At 40.1% G+C, this 19,470-nt stretch overlaps 3 protein-coding genes across 3 annotated transcripts; all 3 read left to right on the forward strand.

The window, feature by feature from the left end:
- The first annotated feature begins 772 nt into the window (after window positions 1–772).
- Window positions 773–2,806, forward strand: LOC124185446. Its single transcript, XM_046576235.1, has 5 exons — window positions 773–901; window positions 1,203–1,329; window positions 1,539–1,726; window positions 2,180–2,287; window positions 2,626–2,806. Exons 1-5 carry the CDS (start codon window positions 870–872, stop codon window positions 2,753–2,755), a joined length of 585 nt encoding a protein of 194 aa, XP_046432191.1. The 5' UTR covers window positions 773–869; the 3' UTR covers window positions 2,756–2,806.
- A 255-nt stretch (window positions 2,807–3,061) lies between these two features.
- Window positions 3,062–6,186, forward strand: LOC124185444 (glycosylated lysosomal membrane protein-like). The gene is made up of 6 exons (XM_046576233.1): window positions 3,062–3,228; window positions 3,580–3,837; window positions 4,039–4,236; window positions 4,297–4,527; window positions 4,647–4,954; window positions 5,021–6,186. Exons 1-6 carry the CDS (start codon window positions 3,139–3,141, stop codon window positions 5,190–5,192), a joined length of 1,257 nt encoding a protein of 418 aa, XP_046432189.1. The 5' UTR covers window positions 3,062–3,138; the 3' UTR covers window positions 5,193–6,186.
- Window positions 6,187–7,306: 1,120 nt separating this feature from the next.
- Window positions 7,307–15,022, forward strand: LOC124185449. Its single transcript, XM_046576237.1, has 2 exons — window positions 7,307–7,780; window positions 10,987–15,022. Exons 1-2 carry the CDS (start codon window positions 7,673–7,675, stop codon window positions 11,278–11,280), a joined length of 402 nt encoding a protein of 133 aa, XP_046432193.1. The 5' UTR covers window positions 7,307–7,672; the 3' UTR covers window positions 11,281–15,022.
- The last annotated feature ends 4,448 nt before the right edge of the window (window positions 15,023–19,470 follow it).

Genomic DNA, 19,470 nt, shown 5'->3' on the forward strand with positions numbered 1-19,470 from the left:
ATTGTCGGCACGCGATCGGCCCTCGAAAAATGAATTTCGCTACCCCTTCGAAAGTTTCGTTATATCGATCCACACCTTCAACAATAGCAGCTATATTTTTTTCACAACTAATTTTTCCAAGGCGATCATTCTCACTTTTTAGGTACCCATCGAATTTCCACGCGAACTCAAGACTTGCGGAGTGAAATTGCTCAGAAATACACGAATTCTTACTGTAATTGAAGGTATTGTGAAAATTATTTTTGATACGAAAAGAATTTTCTGTCTGCAGGTGATCGTTTTTTTTTTTTGTTTTTCTGTTTTTTTAAAGAAAAATCTCGTTTGCCGAATGTTACAAGTAATGATATTGCAAGTAAACGTTTCACTTTTGGAAAAGTCCATTAATTGTGTTGCTGAGTTTTTTTATTCAATGAAGACAATTTCGAAAGTTGGAGCGTACTAGTGATTCAAAAGCAACATGAAAATCCACATTTCGAATCACCGGCTGGAAACGACGATTTCGTTTTTGTTTGTTTTTTGTTTTTAAACTTGATAACAACACGAAACGCATTTCAACTCGAGTTGAACAAGCCAACTACTACGACTAAATGCATCCGCGTTAAAATCCGCGATTCGATTTTTATTTCACAGTAGAGCGTAAAGCACTCTCACCGTTACCCGAACGTTTCCTAAGTATTTAACGTTCGCACTTGCACAATGCTTGCTAAACGGCGTAACAATGCGCAGGTGAGTACCTCGCCAATGCCTTTGTTATGTATCGCAAAGTCCAACGAGTGTTGCTGAAATATTACGAGCCTTGTTTATCGGGCTTACCGAGTTTCTTGTGCATACTCTACCTCACAAGCATTGAAAGTACATCGACAGAAAAGATGATAGCATCAGGTAACTTCAATACTCTGAGGTAATTGAAAGGGACAAAGAATCGGGCGTGGAAATTCATTACAACCAGATTATCCGTTGATCAAAGCGTTAGACGAAAGTAGGAAAAATAGTTTGCAATATACGGGGATAAAAGAATCGATACAGAAATAAAAGCGGACCAATGTACGAGGAACAATATGAAATATGTATTGTGGAATTCGTAAAACGAAATCTGGAACCATTATATCGCTTCTAGGCTTTAAATTATCGACAACTTTCAGCAATTTTTGCAAATCTTTCTTGACACCGACAAAATTTACTAACAATTTATATAATTTCAGTTGTACCCTGCTAGCGTTGTCATGGCAATTCACGCACTGTGCAGCTGGGTCGAAGGTCAAAGACATCGGCGCTACCGTCACGAGACAAATTCGGTCTCTTGGGTTTCCCGAGGGAAGCGGGATGGGAGTAATAATTATTTATTTCTTTCTTTATTTCTCATTTGAACCCTCGTCACCTGAATAGGATGGGAATTTGGTGATAAATCTTTCACCTCCCTCCTCTCCGACCCCCTCTTTCGTTCGTATGAAAAATTTGTGTTGGCATGAATGTACAACTTATATAATACATATGTATGTGTCGTGCTTTCTATTATTAGAACGATAATGGAATTTTAGATATTCTTCGCGATCGGTATCCCGCTGGACATCCCGGACCGGTCTGTTACATTCTCGTTCTACTTTGAGGCAAATTATTTGCTACCCGATCCTCCAAGTGTAGCCGAAACTGAATCCGAGCAAACTTTTCACAGAAGAAGTATAAACAGAAGTTTGGCATACCAACTTATCGAGAGCAAGCTGGACGGGTAATTCAACAAATATTTGTTCAATGTTCACGGTAAAGGATCAACTGTAATCTAATTTTCCTCTCGTTATAAACCGCGAAGAAAGTTTCACTCGTCAGAGCGCATCTGAAGAAGATCCTTTTTCCTCTATACGTATATGTATATATATATATATATATATATATATATATATATATATATATATATATTGTATATGTGTATAATTATAAGTTGGCCATTAAAACATGGCTTCGCATCTGCATGTAGACATCCCATATTTCTTTGCCTCTTCCAATTATTCCTGCACTAATAAAAAGGCTCAAATACGGTTCTACGTGAAGTATACGTTATACATATTATGCATGCCAGGCCTCAAAGGCGGTTTGCAGAATTTTATACACTTCTCAGAATCCTTTTGAAGAATTTCGTGTTTTGATGAACCCAATCTTCTTACGAATAATTCATATTTCTAAGGGCTGGATATCCAGGAAGATCTTGTCTTCTGAGAAGCATTTGCGAAGCCACTGTCAATCCAGTCGGAAACAATGGTTTGCTAGGCGATATTATTCATATACTATTCACGTAAGTTGATTATTTTACCAAGCAACGATGGATTCGTCATATATTTACGAGCATGCAAGATAGCGCCTGAAACTTCACTGGAAGATAATAATTTTGTATGAATTATACAAGGAATATATACAGGCACAAAAAAAGTTTGTGCCAGCTATTGTGTTTTTATTTCGTTGCTTCTCATTGTTATTCATCATTCTAAAGATACAGTCAAACTGAGTTTCGTAATTAAATACAGCCCTCTTGGAGTTGTGAATTTTCTGCGACGCGACGAGGTCACGTGATATAATTTCCGATCTCGATGGTTTTATTCATCGTTCAATGATACTCGACCAATTCATTTTCAGACCATCGACATCTGCGGCGGAGAATCTCCCGCCGGAAATAATCGATGCCGAGAATATGAACGATTGCGTCAATTTCCACAAGAGATGCCCCATAAGTTTATTGGATCTTATCAGCGGAACGCAACAATGACAGAGCTGTACAACGTATGATTATTAATAGAAGCAGAATGTGATTCATAGACTGTAGATAATTACGTTGATGTATCGCAGACCACGTAAAGAGTGCGATGTAAAAAGGCAAAACGAATTAAAGTTCTATCCCATCGCATGTGTCAGCTTTATCTGCCCGTTTGAACCTCGGCAAGGTTCGTTAGAGTTCGGGTAAAATCGTTGAACGGATCGTGCCGGCTTTATCTGCCTATTTGAACCTCGGCAAGGTTCGTTAACCTTCGGGTAACATCGTCTCACGGATGCTGGCGAGAGTCCAGGCTTGATATCAGCTGACAGCTCATAGTCCAGATGTAAACAATGTTGGTGTGCTGTGCGATGTCAGCAGCTACAGTGTGACTGACTATGTCAGCGAAAATGAACAGTTACGGACTTCAACTAACGTTGCTGTTCGTCCTTGGGATCATCGAGCTCTGCAGTTGTTCCCCGAAAATAGTGAGTTACACGCCGAAATACGCCAAATTAGGCTAAAATGTCGCCCTGTCACGTCTCGCTGGATCGAGAAAGACACCGAAGTTCTTTTTGAAAACCTGTTGAATACAGACGTTAGCCTTAAGAGATTGTGACAATGGGCGACTGACCGCGGCTTGATCACGTTTAATGCATCACGATGTGACACCCCTCGATTCGCGGGAAAGCAAATTCCTTTGTAAAAATTTTCATAACCTAAAATTTCCTTTCGCTTTGTATTCGCGCAATTTTTTTTCTCAAATTTATCTCCGATGATTATGGCGAGGAAGACTTATCTCCTTTTATCTTGAGCATTCTTTTTCTTTTCTTTTTCAGTCTCAGGTAACTATCAATCCAAACTGTGGCCAATATTGTGAGAGTAGTAACGTTACGACGGTCTACTTGCGCACTGAAAGTTCGACCGATTCTCTCCACTATGTTTGGGACTTCAGCGGTAAGCCGTCTGTTCTCTTGGCTGTTACTATTCCGTCGGCACAATTGGAAGTCGACTGGAAGAAGTTCCTTTGGGGTAAAGAGGAATCGTTAAAATTCACCGAGGCTCCGAGTTACACTTTTGGTATTACAGTGTTGAAGGTGCGTGTTATACTTTGTCTTTTTATTCTTCTTCATATACCGAAAATTTTTCTTCTTTCAGGAGATTGGAAATAACAGAAAACATGAATTTTTCGTTCTTAGAATGGAAAGTGTGTCGTGCGATAATATTCACTCGTTATTGATATGTGCTATGCAATCGTTTCACTTTGTTATTTTATTTTCATCGCGTATTGTCAACAGATATATGAGTTCAATGACGTGAACGATACAGGCTACATGGATAATGTTAGGCCCGAAAACATCAACGTACTACACCCCAAACACTTCAGATGGGACAGAAAGTCCTATTCTCAAAATAACGATTACTTTGAACTGAGCATGGAGGGAACTGACTATAAGTCTGGAAGTATACAAAGAAATGGGACGATCAAAGTTTTGGTGAGTTGACGATTTACTAATGTAACAATGGTCGTTTATTTTGAATCATTTATTTTACAGCTGAACAGGTTCTGGAAACTCGATCATTCCGACATAATGCCACATATGTTACACACTGAAAACGCGACGCAGATTGACATCATTATTGACAATTTTCAAACCAACTCGTCTTTTGAAAACAGCAGATTCGCTGTTGAGCTACTGATCGTTGCTGACCACAACCTGAATTCTACAATGAAAATTGACGTCAAAAAAACCCTGGATGACGAACACACACCTGGTATATTTGAGGTATTTGAGTCCTAATTGTTGCATCTGCTCCTCTGCACCTTTTCACATTAAATAGACGGTATTGGAAAATTACTCGTAATCAGATCTGAAAGAATTCTGTTGTCTTTTCAAATTGTTAGATGGTAGAAATTACCACACCAGTCTGCGAGGTAGTAGATCGTGAAGAGATGTGCGATAAACGGATCGGAGAAGGCTACTTGCAATGGAGGCCCGTTTCATACACAGATGCGCAACGAGACGTCACGAACTCCACTGAAGCCATTCATTACCCGCTGACCCCTGTCGCGAATCATGCACAAAGCGCGAATAATTCACTGCTGTACTCATACTATGGGTACAACATAGAAAACCTACTTATGCAGAAGGTTGTAGTATCTCTTGGCTCCAAAGGTGACGGATTTTACAAAAAAAGCAACTACTCGACCTGGTAAGAATTCTATTAAATGCGTCGAGAATGACGCGTGTATGATAATCAACGAAAACATTGTTCCAGGACATTTACCATTGGATACGGGAGTCCCCCTGCTGAAAAATTCTCGCTTCTAGTAATAATGATTATATCGATTGGACTAGGCCTACCGGTAGTCATTATGGTCGCTGTTGGTATTTACGTGTGCGTAAGGAGACGGTGCACGAGGTCGGACACGCTGTCGCTCAACAGCTAAGCCTGACTTTATTTATGTGATTTCAAATTACCGTCGGACTATTCTACGACATTCTTAACAACAGTCAAGGTTGCAAATAATGTGCTAATACTCGGTACATTGTCGACGAGCAATGTGAACAAGCGTACGTAAGAAGTCGGATGTGTGACCTTCTGTTGTCAAATGCTTGTGCGTCGCGTCTGGCATACGATAAGTCTTGAAAAAATATTTGTGTATTGTTCGACGTTGTATCTATATTTACTATATTTATACGTGTATATCACTACGGAAATATATATTCGGAACTTAAGGCTGATAGGGTGATACGTAAGTGGAGAAAACGGGATTCAGCTTACTCCCTATTTCGCTAGCTGTTCAATGTTCATGTTTGCGTGAAAATCTGTGAGATTAGTTAGCACCAATTGATTTTTTATTTTATATCTTTAAACAGGGTCAAGTTGTTACATGCCATGACAAGATTTAAAAACAACATAATTACCAGTTCTGTGGGTTACTATTATTGTACAAAATATCGCACAGTTAAATTTACAAGCTCTTACATGATTAGCGAATTTCATCGGCTCTTTGTAAAACCAGTATAAAAATAAATTATTGGACGCCTGCTGCGGGTCCGTGTTACTAATAGTTGACAAAAAACTTTATTTTTTTCTTGAATTAGGTGAAAACAAAAAAAAAAAAAAACTGAGAATATTAAATTTACTAAAATAAAACTTGCGAGAGATCCTTTCGGGACTGTTTCACTAAAATGTGAATCGGAATCTTTTATTTCTCAAGAATATAGACTATTTTTGTAATGAAAATTTAATGCATTATCTCTTCACTTGATTGACACTTTCTTTATGTTCATGAATTTGTGCCTTTCCCTTATTATAAGTACTTGATACGTGATTGTTTGCTGCAGGATGTTTTGAATGCAATGATTTTCATAGCAATTGTGTACAATAAAATTAAATGATGCATAATGTAATACTAATTAAAAACAATATCAACACAATGTCATTTTCTTCACAATTTCAGCCTGTAGTTCACCGCAAATCAAGTATCGTGACAGGGTTCAGAGCAGTGTCATTACAATCCCTAAATACATGAAGTCTCCAAGTACTCGCATTATGGGATTCCGTTCTTACTCTCGAGTAACAAACGTAATGTTTCGAAAAATGAGTTATCAATCGTTAAACTTCGAGAGCGAAACTAACGCTAGACTGAATAGATGAATTTTTCACAAATTACTTACCACAAGTATGAAATACACTGTTCAGTTAGTCCTACGCACGGCAATGATAATTCTGGTGCGGCGCCGGTAAAGCAGCGACTGCTGAAGACTGCTCGATTGCGAAACGATAAGTTATCGACCGAAACGTATGATAATAGATGCACCCGGCAAGTGAGGTGCCGGAACTGAACCTGCTACTTAATCCGCCAATTATTTTCTCGTAATATCGTTAAAATTAATTTTCCAGCTTATTAATGAACGCCCGCGTCACAGGGCTTTATCTTATCGAGAAACGTAATCACGGATGAATATTCTCACCCACGTTTTAGCCCGAAGCCGATTGTTCAACAGCAAAGCTCTTAAGCTCGATCTTCTGTCGTATCTCTTTCGTCGCTTATCTATAATTCCGCGTATCAAATTATCCAAATTAATTGCGCTAAATTATACAGAAGATTAAGAGCCGTGCTAAAATCCAGGTGGATTCTTAGGCGCCGATCGGTTGCAATATTGTATAAATTATTCACTTCAATCATGCCCGGCACGTGTGCACGAGTATCAAACTGCCGCTAATTGTAAGTATAACATGTATAACAGGTATAAAGAAGCGAGAAAAAAACGTAGGTACGAAATTGAGGACAATCGCGGAAGAACGCACTATATACCCTTTAAATCGTCTTCAACTACCCCACCCTTCCCTCTTTTCCACCTGAAAAAGTGAGACGGAAGGGAGGCGAAAATCAATGAAACGCGTCATTCGTACACCGTACCGTGCGTCGTAGATACATCAACATTGGAAAATCAATGGGCGAGTGTGACGTCACAGTCCCGCCTCGCCGCGAGCCAATGGCCCGGCTCCTCCCCCCACCACTCTAACCGAGTTTGGTATCCTCGTCGCGCACGCCGGCGGCGTTGTCATTCCAGAGCAGACAGCCGTGTTGCAAGGAAGCGTAAAGCAACGATTCAGAAGAGTTTACCCTATCGCTGGTGAAAGACCGCGCGCATACATCATTCGTACGTTGACGTGTGTAGTTTCACCGTAGTTTCGACTAACGTTTCAAGGAGAAAATAAACAAAACGAGAAAAAACATTAACCGCACCGGAAAATCAGCCGTTCAGTTGCGAATCTACGAGGGATCGAAAGTTCGAGGAAGTGAGCGAAATTTGACCGAAATTCGGACTAGTCGCAAAGTGTCGCAACGGACTTTTCGATACTTTACACCTCATCGCCTCACGTTTATACCGGAAAGAAACTTTAGAGGATATCAAGATGGCCTTTATGATGCCCGTTGTGAAAAACGAGTGGGATATCTACAAGACTAACCGAAGTAGACGATCCTCCGAGTGCTCGAATCCTCAGGCTTGTCGCAGTCGCAAGGTAAAATTCTCTCCCTTCAATGTCTAATTACCGTTTTGAACATGCGACGCCATTTTGTCGCACGTGCTATCATACGCGAGTCGTCTGCGAGTGTGTTTGTTTACCTTAAACTTACACACGTATCGCGTTTTCCTGTTTCCTCTAACGACAGTCGCGAATTTTTCCATTTCATCTCTCTTTTTCATAGTCTTTTCTTTTCGAGCCGATCGCCAGTGCGCTCAAGGTGCATGTTTAGAAAGTTTCACATCGCTAGAGGATCCGGCGATCCCTTCCTTCCCGACCGAGCGCATTGCCCGCAGTTCGACGAATTTTCTAGAACCTTGCCTGGCATTCCGGCCGCACAGAGATTCTAACGGCACTTTGCACGTTCAAATGGCCCTGATCAGATTGACGGAAGACTGTCTCGTTTCCTCGATCCCACCTTCCGGTATAGTTGCAAAATATTTGCAGCGCATACGATTCGCGAAAGTGTTTTTTTATACACTCGAGTCGCGGAAATCTGCAGCTTGTAGCTGATGTTAATATACGGCGAATCGCAATCGTCGATCAATGTAAACGGAGCTGCAATATTCCGGCGAATCGTTATTGCGCAGCTGACGCAACGCTTCTTCGCGTATTTTGTAATTATTTTCAAACAGCAATCGGCCATTCGACGCCGGTTGTAAACTTCGGCTAAAGTCTGTGCGATATTGGCAAAAACCGTGATTGCCGATGTGGAACAGTCATGCAGCGGCATTCCTTAGATCAGTGATTCTCATGCGAAATTCATCCGACCGAAATAGATCGTCGCTTATAGCTACTCACGTACATACCAACGCATCGAAATTGTTGCAGCTTTTATTTCGAAATCCGACACCTTAACTAAATTAGACACATCTATTTCTGTAGTGTATAATTTCCTCAAATATACCCGGTGCAAACAATTTCAACTATGCACACGAAAACATTGACGCTGTTGATCGCTTCGTCTTCTAATGATAATAAAATACATACTATATTTATTTATTCACGTTACATATACGCGGTTGTCACTCCCGAGTTGTTTCACAAATATTTTTAGTACACTTAAACGTTGGCGCAACTCACAAGCCATCTATGGTACAGGAGATAAGCGCCTAACAGTCACAGTATTGTCATGAATCATATAGAAAATAATACACGTACCTTCAAAGCATTGTATTACAGACAATAAGTAGTCCTTATTTTCCGATACGGAAATTTCTGGCTTCTTCTCGTCCCTAATGGACGGTATTATATTATGTAAATTACGTTATCGATCACTCGCCTCACGCCGTGATTAGCTTGACCCTTGGCATGTACGTACATACGATACTTACCAACGTATGCATTTACACAAATCACCCGTATCGCTGTTTTCGTGGGGAAATCACAGTAGATTTAGGACTGCTTGCAACGGTCTGATACCTATCCAATCGCGATTAGTTAATCGGTTGATAGAATAGTCAAATAGGCGCGTTTCCTAACGACCTCAAGTATTGTACGAACTACGTACTTTGACTTTGACAAATGATATTATGTGAGAGCTACTTATGACCGATTGAGTTGAGAATCACTGCGATTTAGGCGAACGGCACGCCGGTTTGTTTGTGATACGCCCTTAAATGGCGCATCATCTTTCGCAGCGGATGTGTTCAAGAAGGTAAATGTACGTAACCTACTCTGGGAGGTGCATAATATACATATACCCGCTTGGTTTAGTGGTCGTAACATCGACCGCGATTATGAGACGAGACACATACGCGCCTGGTATTAATTGAGATACTGTAAATATAAACAGTGCCACGCGGCCACAAGGACGCGGATATCAACTTCTTATTGTACTTATTATTAGACCTACAAATCACTCTCGGTTAAATCTTTCATTACAATACGTATACTTGTAACATGATTAATTCGTCAACAGTCGGAATTTGCACGGGATTTGTTTTAAATTATAGCTATTGCGCAATTTGGATAAATTTCGAGGTGTGGAATTATGCATGTAACTATTCGTACGTGCTATTCATTTGGACGGTAAGTCATGAAATTGAAAAGAAGACATTAGTGATGCATCGGTACGATAATGTGATGTATGTAAAATTATGATCACGTGATTGCCTTGCTCGGTAACTAAAAGATTTGAGGAACAGGATATTAAAAAAACTCGAATATTAATTTCTGTTGAAAATTACGAAAATATAAACTGCGTCTTAAGGAGCTTCAAAGTCACGGAGTCGAAACAAACTCACATTCACGGTTGCAAAGAATTGCATGCACATGTCAAATCACATATTCGAAATAATAGAAATGTGTTCCTACTACGAGATACCGGAAATCGCTTGTGAAAAGAATTAAATCGAAGTTGCAACTGCTTCGCGTTCGGAAAAAAGTTATTTTCATTCCACGGTAATTACAATTGCAACAAGACTGCGAACTTGACGTTAACGCGTCGCAAATTATCACCCAAAATTACAATAAAAAATTATTTCGAAGGGGTTGAAATACCGTAGAAAAAGATTGAAAATAATCCATAAAAATGGGAGGAAAGAAATCTTGTGAAAAAATTTCTTACACTGAAATTCTAATGCCTGACGTAGGTACATCTACATCTCGATAGCTGTATCCGTAAAATTGAATAAAGTTTTATACAAACGGAAATTCGTTGAATTCTGATCAAATCAATTGAAATCAGATATACAACAGGATCAAGAAACAGAGACTGAATTAATTCAATACCAATGAGTCGAATTTGCATCAGATACATGCGCATGCCGTATCACGTGTAAATTTTCGAACTCTAGAAAGGTGGACGCTCACCGAATCCGCGTATCTTAGCCTTTCCATCAGCCGTAGCAGATTCTTCCTGCACCCGAGGCGGTTTTATTTATAATACGAAACCGCTTGTAGGTAGCATAATAACCTCATGGTTCGCGTTGAAACGACTCTTCGTCATATATTTACAGACAGGCGAACGTCGGACCAAAATATGTTTCGAACGATCCATCTGTACGTCTCGGGCAAAGTTTCCGCGTGTGATTCAGCCGCCTGTAACCGATCTCGAAATAAGGATAACTTCCTGCTTGATTTGACCTTGCGGCGTCTCCTTAGTCGCACCTAACCTCGCGCACGAGACGGAAAAGTTCAGGAAAGCCAGGGAGGGTTTGCCGATTTTCTTCTACAAAGGGAAACGGATTTCTGTGTTGCAGGTTTCGGAGTGCTCGAAATCCGAAGGACCGTCGCTGTCGACGTCGCCGGGTTCCGATTACCTCACGTCGCCGGCTCACCGGCCGATTCCGCTGACCTCTCGCCAGTTCTCCCGAACTTCATCCAGAGCCTCGCAAAGCTCGCTTCAAAGTCCGAGCAAGAGCACCGGCAGTTCACCGCCGAAGACCGGAAGCTCAAATTCGTTGAACAAGTTCCACAACAGGCTCGTAGACAAGCTGAAACGCTCGCTGAAGAAAGCGGACGACAATTCGTCAGACCAGCGGAACCTCTCGTGAGACAGTCAAGCGGTTTTGGGCCGGCCACCCGTTTCCGGTTCGAAACCAATCGAGTTTCGCCGCCCCTCAGCTCCTTCCGGCTCCGGGACGAGTCTCAAATTTTTGGCTCGCTCCTGCCCGGATCCAGACCCGGACCCGCCGATCGCCTGGTGAACGGGAATCCCGAGGGATCCCCTCGCGTCCCTTCCCCCTCGTCGGAGTCATCCTCACGATACGTCAAATTTCAAAGAGAGAGACGAGCGTCGACTCTCGGCCGGCATTCGTGACGCGTTGCGATTTGCGTCAAGATCAATCGATCGATCGATCGGAAACTGCGATACGCACACTGAATAAGAGGAGAGCACGGTAATGGCGCCAGGAAAATTGCGGATCTCGTCGAACCTTGAACAATGTCATCGGATCGACAGGAAAACCGCAGAGAAAAAAATAAAATCAACCTCGCACCGTCGGCTTACCGATGAAAGCTTCGATTCTGCTGCTGCTGCTGCTGCTACCGCACCCATGCACATCTCAACTGCAGGCTTGTATATTCGTATAAAATATAAGATATTTGAGTATCGAGGAAACCGAAAAGAGATCGGGTCTTGACGGAAGGCTTAATCAAAAATGAAAAAAAATAAATAAAAATAACACAAACATACGCATAACAACCGGTCGTCAGTCGTTTCGACGAGGTCGCGACTCCACAGAGTCTCTCACACTCGCACTTCTTTCTCCCTCTTTTTCCTTTTATCTTCTTTTTTCTTTTACCCAACTTACTGCCGTTCTCTCTTCCATCTGCTCTCAATCCCTCCGATCAACTCTGGGGCTTCACCGTTCGATATCTGACAAGATTTTGCCTCGTTGTCTCTAAGTGCGTCTACTACGTAGAAGGCAAAGTAAAAATATCATTTGAAGAACGGAAAATTGATCGATGATCGGTTCTCGAAAGTTTTCTGAAAAATAACGAAAGACGAGCAACGTTCATAGCTTCTTTACGCTAGCCAAAGAAAATTTCAGTCCTTAGGTGTGTACGAATATCGCTTGGTTCCTTTCACTTTGGATTTTTGCAAACTATTCGCACTATTATGAGACGGACAACAACCGTGCTTGACGCTGACGATCGAAGCGATCCGAACAATCGGATAAGTATACCGAATCTATGATACATCTGTGTAATATAATACAAAAATATTTTGACGGGTGGGTGATAAAGATATTGCACATCTATCTGTATATGTAAAAAAATTTTAAAGCTTCGCAGAGTTGATTTTTTAGTATACAATACAATACGATATTATAGGTAAGAGTGACTGTTGACGAGTGAAAGCCTAGCAAAAGACTTATTTTAATCGATTAAGAAAATTGATAAATTTACATAAAACATAAAATTATGAGAGAACTGCAGATTTCAAATTTAACGTACCTTTATTAACATAGTATGTATTTTGAATATTATTGATTAATCAGTATCTATGTATATGCTGTATACATCGTATAGCCCGCTACTGCGGGCAGTCAACCTGACGATAGATCCGCGAAACGATTCGAACCAGAATCAATATACGAAGCTTCAATCTAACTATCGTTTTATTTCTAACGCATATACGACAACTATAGAATTGCTTGCTTATATGATATTCAGCCATTTATTCGCCGTTCTTCATCGTGTACTGGTTTCATTTGAAAAATATTTTCAAATTATTACCGATCACTGATATTTATTGAACAATTGACATTATACCTATTTATATGTACACACACACAATACACACATCATTAAAAAGTACCTTCCATAGAGCAGTTCGAAGATTTGCAAAATTTCTCGAATAATCCGATGATAATTATCAGGCACGGTTTGATCATGCGATTAACGTTGATTCGTTTTCAGCTGCCATTTTTTTTCCCCCCCTTTTTCACTATTTTTATATCACACGGCAATTTCTATAGTATTTTAACGATTGCGAGTAAGTTTAGATAAAATTCAAGAGTTGAATACAGGTAAATTCGATTTATCATGGCCACAATCTTGATTTCTGATCCTAAAATCATTCGTGTCTCGGAAAAATAATGTGTATGTATGTATTTATTCGTAAATTTACGAACTGAGCGCTCTTTGTTGGTACCGCGTGTGACTCTGTGATACCGTAAGCTAAGATAGAATTATTTTGCAACGATTTAAAAAAATCCAAAATTATAAAAGCCATTTCACAGGACACTGCAGTGTCCGAGCTCGAGACATGCTGATACGAATGGCTGGAGTGGCAAGAGTCCAAAGATACTCAATCTTTATTGAATCGTGTTTGTGGGGATTTCCAAATTTTTCTACAAACTAAGCCAAGCATGTTTCTGAAAATTACCAAGTTCAAAATTATCCGCGCTCGAACCGTTGATTTTGTCTTTTTCGAAATCGTTGCCAGAATTTGGCGTAAGCAGTTATAATAAACCAGCTATTCTGATGTACCTATAATAAACATAAATCTCGCGGTGAATTTCGAAGAATTTTGATACACGAATCACCTGCACTTCGTTTTCAAACGAAGTGAAAATTTCGTACGGTATCAAACAATCTTCAATAGTTACCGCTTACCGTAAGACTGCTTAAAAAATTACCGATGGGGTGTTATATGACGTATGGTGCTGGGCTAAGTTCGGTCAGCAAATTTTGTTGAAACCGTTTTCTTACACGAATACATTTTCTCCCAAAATTTGCTACGCATTTCTTAGCCCATTGAATTGAACTGATCATGCGGTGTTACTAGAGTTAAGAATTTGTCGAGATATGATCTATATATTTATTCTTCAGAAACGATTCTTTATTTTCTGTTTTATTTTATGTTCATTTTAATTTCTATACTATATATCCTTACAATGGGACATTTTGAGCTGATTCTGAACACACGGTTGTGGGGGAAAACGGTTTTCAAAGCAGCAGCTTTCATTCAGATCGTCTGTACGATCTTTACCGATCGATTCGAGTCTTCTATAAACCGACTTAATTCAAATACTATCAATTTTACTGAATGTAGGAAAAATTGAATTTTCTTTTTTCGTTTTTCTAAATGTACCGCCATCCCATATGTTCACATTCACAGTAATCTACATGCGTTTTTTTCGCGTCGACTTGTTCCCAGCAGCAGGTGGACGACGTTTCCTCCTCGACCGTAACGGACTATTATCACTGCCGAAATCCCACGAAACTGCGTCAAAGATTTGAAAAGAATGCTCTCCTAAAAGTGGGACTAAAATTTTCAAATTTTCATGGCCTCTAATTGATAGGTATTTATTTTTTGACATAGACTATAACTTTAGTAATTAATTAGCTTGTGTACTTCTCACTTACGATCGATGCCCATATACCACAGCTCAACCTGAGTAATAAATCGTAGTGATAGTAAAAATGAATTGAATCGAAGTAAAAAATTCTAAAACTTTCACGTAGAAAATTTCAATCTAGATTCACATGACACAGCTGGACCAAGGGCTGTCTAAACGTGGCTCGGGTAACGTGAGATTGTACAAGCATACATTCCAGGCATACTGTATAGCTATATTGTATACATGTCGATATAAAAATAACCCGTTAGCGTTTGATAAGAAATTCACAGAAAAAGTAGAGGTATACATTGATAAATGAATGATAATATATATATATATATATATATCGAAAGTTTCGAATGCTTACAATAGACATTGATTTATCATATATATTATTATGTATTGCAATTTTTATGTCATGTTCAATAAAGAAAATTTAAATTAACTCGTCAAATCTGTTCCTGTACTTAGTATTCGCGTACTTTCCCAGATTTAGTTACTCAATACTTATAATACCCGCTATATACAACGGTTAATAAAATGATATACGTATGCGTAACTTACGATTTTAAGAATCGAATTTAATCAAAATAAGTATTGATACCAATCGATTCTATATAAATTCCAAATTCCTAGAAAATTTTTCATCGCTGGGCTGCAACTCGACATTCTAACTCTCCAAAATGTTGCCTGAGCTGATGAACAGCAGGAAAAAGTGTAATTAAATTGATGCGTGAATGAGAAGAAGAATCAATCGCAGTGGATGACTCGCACCTACTTCGTGAGTCCATTTTTAACAATAAATGTAATTAAAAACTCATTCCAATCCAGTTCACGTCCAATTAAGTTGCGTGCATGCACGCGAAAGTAGGACATTTGATGCTTGGAATCGCGGCTTCTTCCGTATGCGATTAGACTCGTTACGCTGTAGCCAGAAGTTGAACCTGAATTCTTCCTTATAATACATATGCTAATCGTACCAATTAGCATACCGGCAAACTCTAAACGAATGTTCATTATACTTACATTATCTTCGGACTCATCTAGCTACAGTCAGCATTATTCTAGCGAATTGAATTTCTTCCTAGACTTATCCCAGTAGCATGTATAAAGACACTTCCGGGTAACTTGAAAACTGATCGTACGAAAGCGTGGTCGACAATTTTTTGACAGTCACTATACGGAAATTTGGATATAAAGAACGCTTCGTCCTTCGCAACAAAATGCTGATAGATTTCTTCGTTGCTCACAATCAGTCATACTTCGTTGTTTCATTGCCAGTCCGGAAATTTGGTTTCAATGCCAAGATTGTGGGTTGAAAAGAAATAACTCCGATAAAGATGCGTCCCTTTTTTTCATCGAAATGGAAACGCGAGCCGTTAAGCGGAAGATCACATGGCCTTTTTATCGTCCGGAGTTATCGGACATTAGTAAATGAGGTGTAGATTAGAATCAAATAACTTATAAAACGTCGGATCATCGTTTAGCGTGAGTAAGCTAAGACCGTGGAAATCATCGATGCAATCTCTTTATCGCTCGTGATATCGTTGTAGATATGAGAAACACGGAAAAAAACATTTGCTGGCCGAGGTGGAAAAGTGTTATAATTCATGATAGCCGACAGTAAAAACGTGCTACAGCTAAGTAACACGAGTTTCGCAAGCGGGCTATAAAGTTGAATTTTGTGTCCGTTCGTTAATTGGATTGCTGAATTCTGAAATCAGTTTTTCTTTCAAGTCACAAAAATCCATGACACCGCAGTGTGAATTTTCGCTGTCCCTGTGACATATAAACACGTTGTGTATTTTGCTAGTCCAGCAACTTTCCTGTTTGTAAAATAAGCGCATTTTGTTGTTTGTGCTCTAACACGTCTGGCTGAAATTATCTATAGAACAATTATTGTTGGTACACATATACCGTACATGCAAATATTTTCATACGGTACTCATCGATCGAGTGATTCATGCATGGAAAAAAATGATTCGTTACTCGAGCAAAAATTCTTGCTTCTCGTACAGTAATAATTATTTCACTCCGAGTGTTCACTGACAAGTTAAACTTGCTGGCACAGCGAATTGATTTTATATTTTTCGATCGACTTCGTTAATTGTAGATTTCTCCGTCTGGTGATAAATTTTTCAAGTTCTGCAGTGATGCCGAACTTCAATATACACAAATAGTTACATCGCGTTCGAATAAAAAAGCTCAAATTACCATCGCCATCGTCGTTAGGTCGAAGTCAGCTACCGTATCATTTCTCATTCCAGTTTTCCTCGAAAGACTATTCGCTCGGTAATAGACATTGATCAATATCCAAACATACCTACATAAGTACCCAGATTTGCGAAAATCAATCAAAATTACTCTGTCTACCGCTAAATCGAAAAGCTACTCCTTATCCGTTGCGAGTAATCCACCTTGGTGCTTTTTCACCTGATTGTGAGTGGGGTAAATTAAATCGATCAACCGCGATAAGATCCGAGTTGCTAATACTTTTGCGATAGCTTCATTTCGTCGCTTCAATTCCAAAAGCACACGTAGCAACATCAACGCGCGTATCATCCAACTGGCACACCTGATGGTTGCATTAACGGACAAACCCACGATGAGTTACGCCAATGCATTTCGCTAGTGGAAATTTCCACTGCGAGAGTGCTGCGTGTGTCACCCGCTGAGTTATATTAACGCGAAATGCACACTTCGCTAAATATAGTTATACATACGGCGGGTATACGGACCGTGGGCGTTATGCTGCTGTAAAAAATGATAACATAGTTAATCAAAAAAGGAACGAAAGGAATGGAAGGCAACAACCAAGTTCCCGGCATGAAACCCAACCCTCCAAAGACTCGACGACTCCAACTCCACATCTAAGCTCCGGTGACTTGTCGAACGAAAGCTCGATGCCATACTCGGGTCGATCGCCCCAGACGATCTGATTGTTTGTAAACAAAAGCGTAGGGCAGGTGCCTGTTGTAATCACGAAATAAGGAAATAAACCGACCGTCTCTGTTCGAGCCTCAAATTGTGTCAGTTGCCCGAGCAGGACGGACGGTTTTGGAGACCATCTCTACCGCACGCGGATGATCGGAGAACCAGACACGTTTCTGATCGGACGCGGAACAGTGTGTGTAAGTATACAGTTTATATACACTGTACTTTCGACACTGCCACATTGCAGTGTCAGGTGTGCGTGTACCGTCTGCTACATCGGTTCGGCTATGAGTATTAACTGCGGAGTAGGCACGAGGTGCGTGTAATTCCCCAATAGCTAATTATATCCGTACATTCCAATTGCCTCAATCACAGCGGACGTCGAGCACAAGGAAAGTGCCGAACGAATCGAGCCGATGTTAGAAGGGGTAATTTAAGTACACGAGTACCGGGCTCACCGTCGTCCTCGTCGTTTCGTCATTCGCGTTCTATCGTCGCCCCCTCATCGCGGTCCTTGCAATACACTTGCAATTAAACATTTTACACGCAGAATACGTCCTACGCAGTTGCACTATCGCCGCAAGACGGGGCATTCTGTGCATTATTTTTCTTTTCTGTTTTCTTTTTTGTTCCCTCCTCAATACTTGTTGCTCGCATTCTTGTTCTGCGAGGTATACGTATAAGGTGTACGGGTATACAGTAGGAGCAACAATTTACTCCACCGTGTCTCCGCAGGCGGATATTAGTTGGGAACTATCGCTGATCGGTGGGTATTTTTCGCAGTGTTCACGGATGTAACGTCCGCCGAGTCAACGTGTCAATATACTCGATGATTTAGGCGACCAACGACTGACGGGCCGCTATCTTTGGTCTGCCTAATTCGCCCGTTGTTGAGTGAGGCGATGGATCATCTAGTGGTCGAAACGTGTGGTATTTTTCCTCGGACCTTTTTGGTTGTTCGGAATATTATACGTCGTCGCTGCGAGCCTGCGTCAATTTTTATTGAATATTCATGAAGACGGTCGGAGAAGCGAGACCATTTGGAATGACGCATATCTATTCCCGAAAGCATTGCTGCACAGACTGTCAGAAATGCGGTGTTGAATATAAGACCGAAAATATTCTATAGAAGTTGACACTGTGTTGGTATTGATTTTGAAAGCACTTGGTGTCAAGAATCGAACGACTTACACCGACGATGTTTAACTCTACACTAATCGCTGTAAATTTTTATTGACGCCGTGAATTTTCTAACAGTGCAGGTGCAAAAATACTGCAAAGACAAAAGTTTCTTTTCTATATTGAAGATTATACAGACTAGCAATTAGGATTTTGCTAATAGCTGAGCTCGTATATGTCAGGTGATTTTTTTCAATTACCGATAGCAGAAAAACTTCCAAGTCGGAGAGAAAATTTACAAGTCGAAATTTATAGACCGATGACAAGCAATTAAGCTTACAATTACTTACTGGCGATATCTAGTGAAATCTAAAGCTTATCGCATTAGAACTGGATTTCAAGGTATCGCTCGTTCGGTTCATTTACTCGCGAAGTAATTATAATGGGGATACAAGGCATCGTTATAAAACAATACCTCTTGTTTGGTCTCGAATCACTTGTTCTTACTGCCGCAGTTAATAATCTTCGACGTCGCGTGAATTAATCTATACGGTGACTGCATATTAGAAATTTAAAGACAATAGAGTTTTAATTTAGGTCAATTAATGGTTCGGCTCTCACGATCAACAGCTCGCAAAGTGGCTAATTAAGTTTTCTGCCTTACTTCAGATATATGCATACATCGATGTGTTTGTATAACCTTAAAATGATATGTATAGCATAAACGTTCCCAAGAATGACGAATTACGTACAAGCTGTAAGTGATTCCTTTGAATGTTGAGTCAATTGTTATCTTGATGCTTTGTTTGAAAATCAAAGAGCAGTAGAAGCGTTTCGTAG

Source organism: Neodiprion fabricii, chromosome 6 (assembly GCF_021155785.1).
Source record: "Neodiprion fabricii isolate iyNeoFabr1 chromosome 6, iyNeoFabr1.1, whole genome shotgun sequence".
Taxonomy (NCBI): Eukaryota; Metazoa; Arthropoda; class Insecta; order Hymenoptera; family Diprionidae; genus Neodiprion; species Neodiprion fabricii.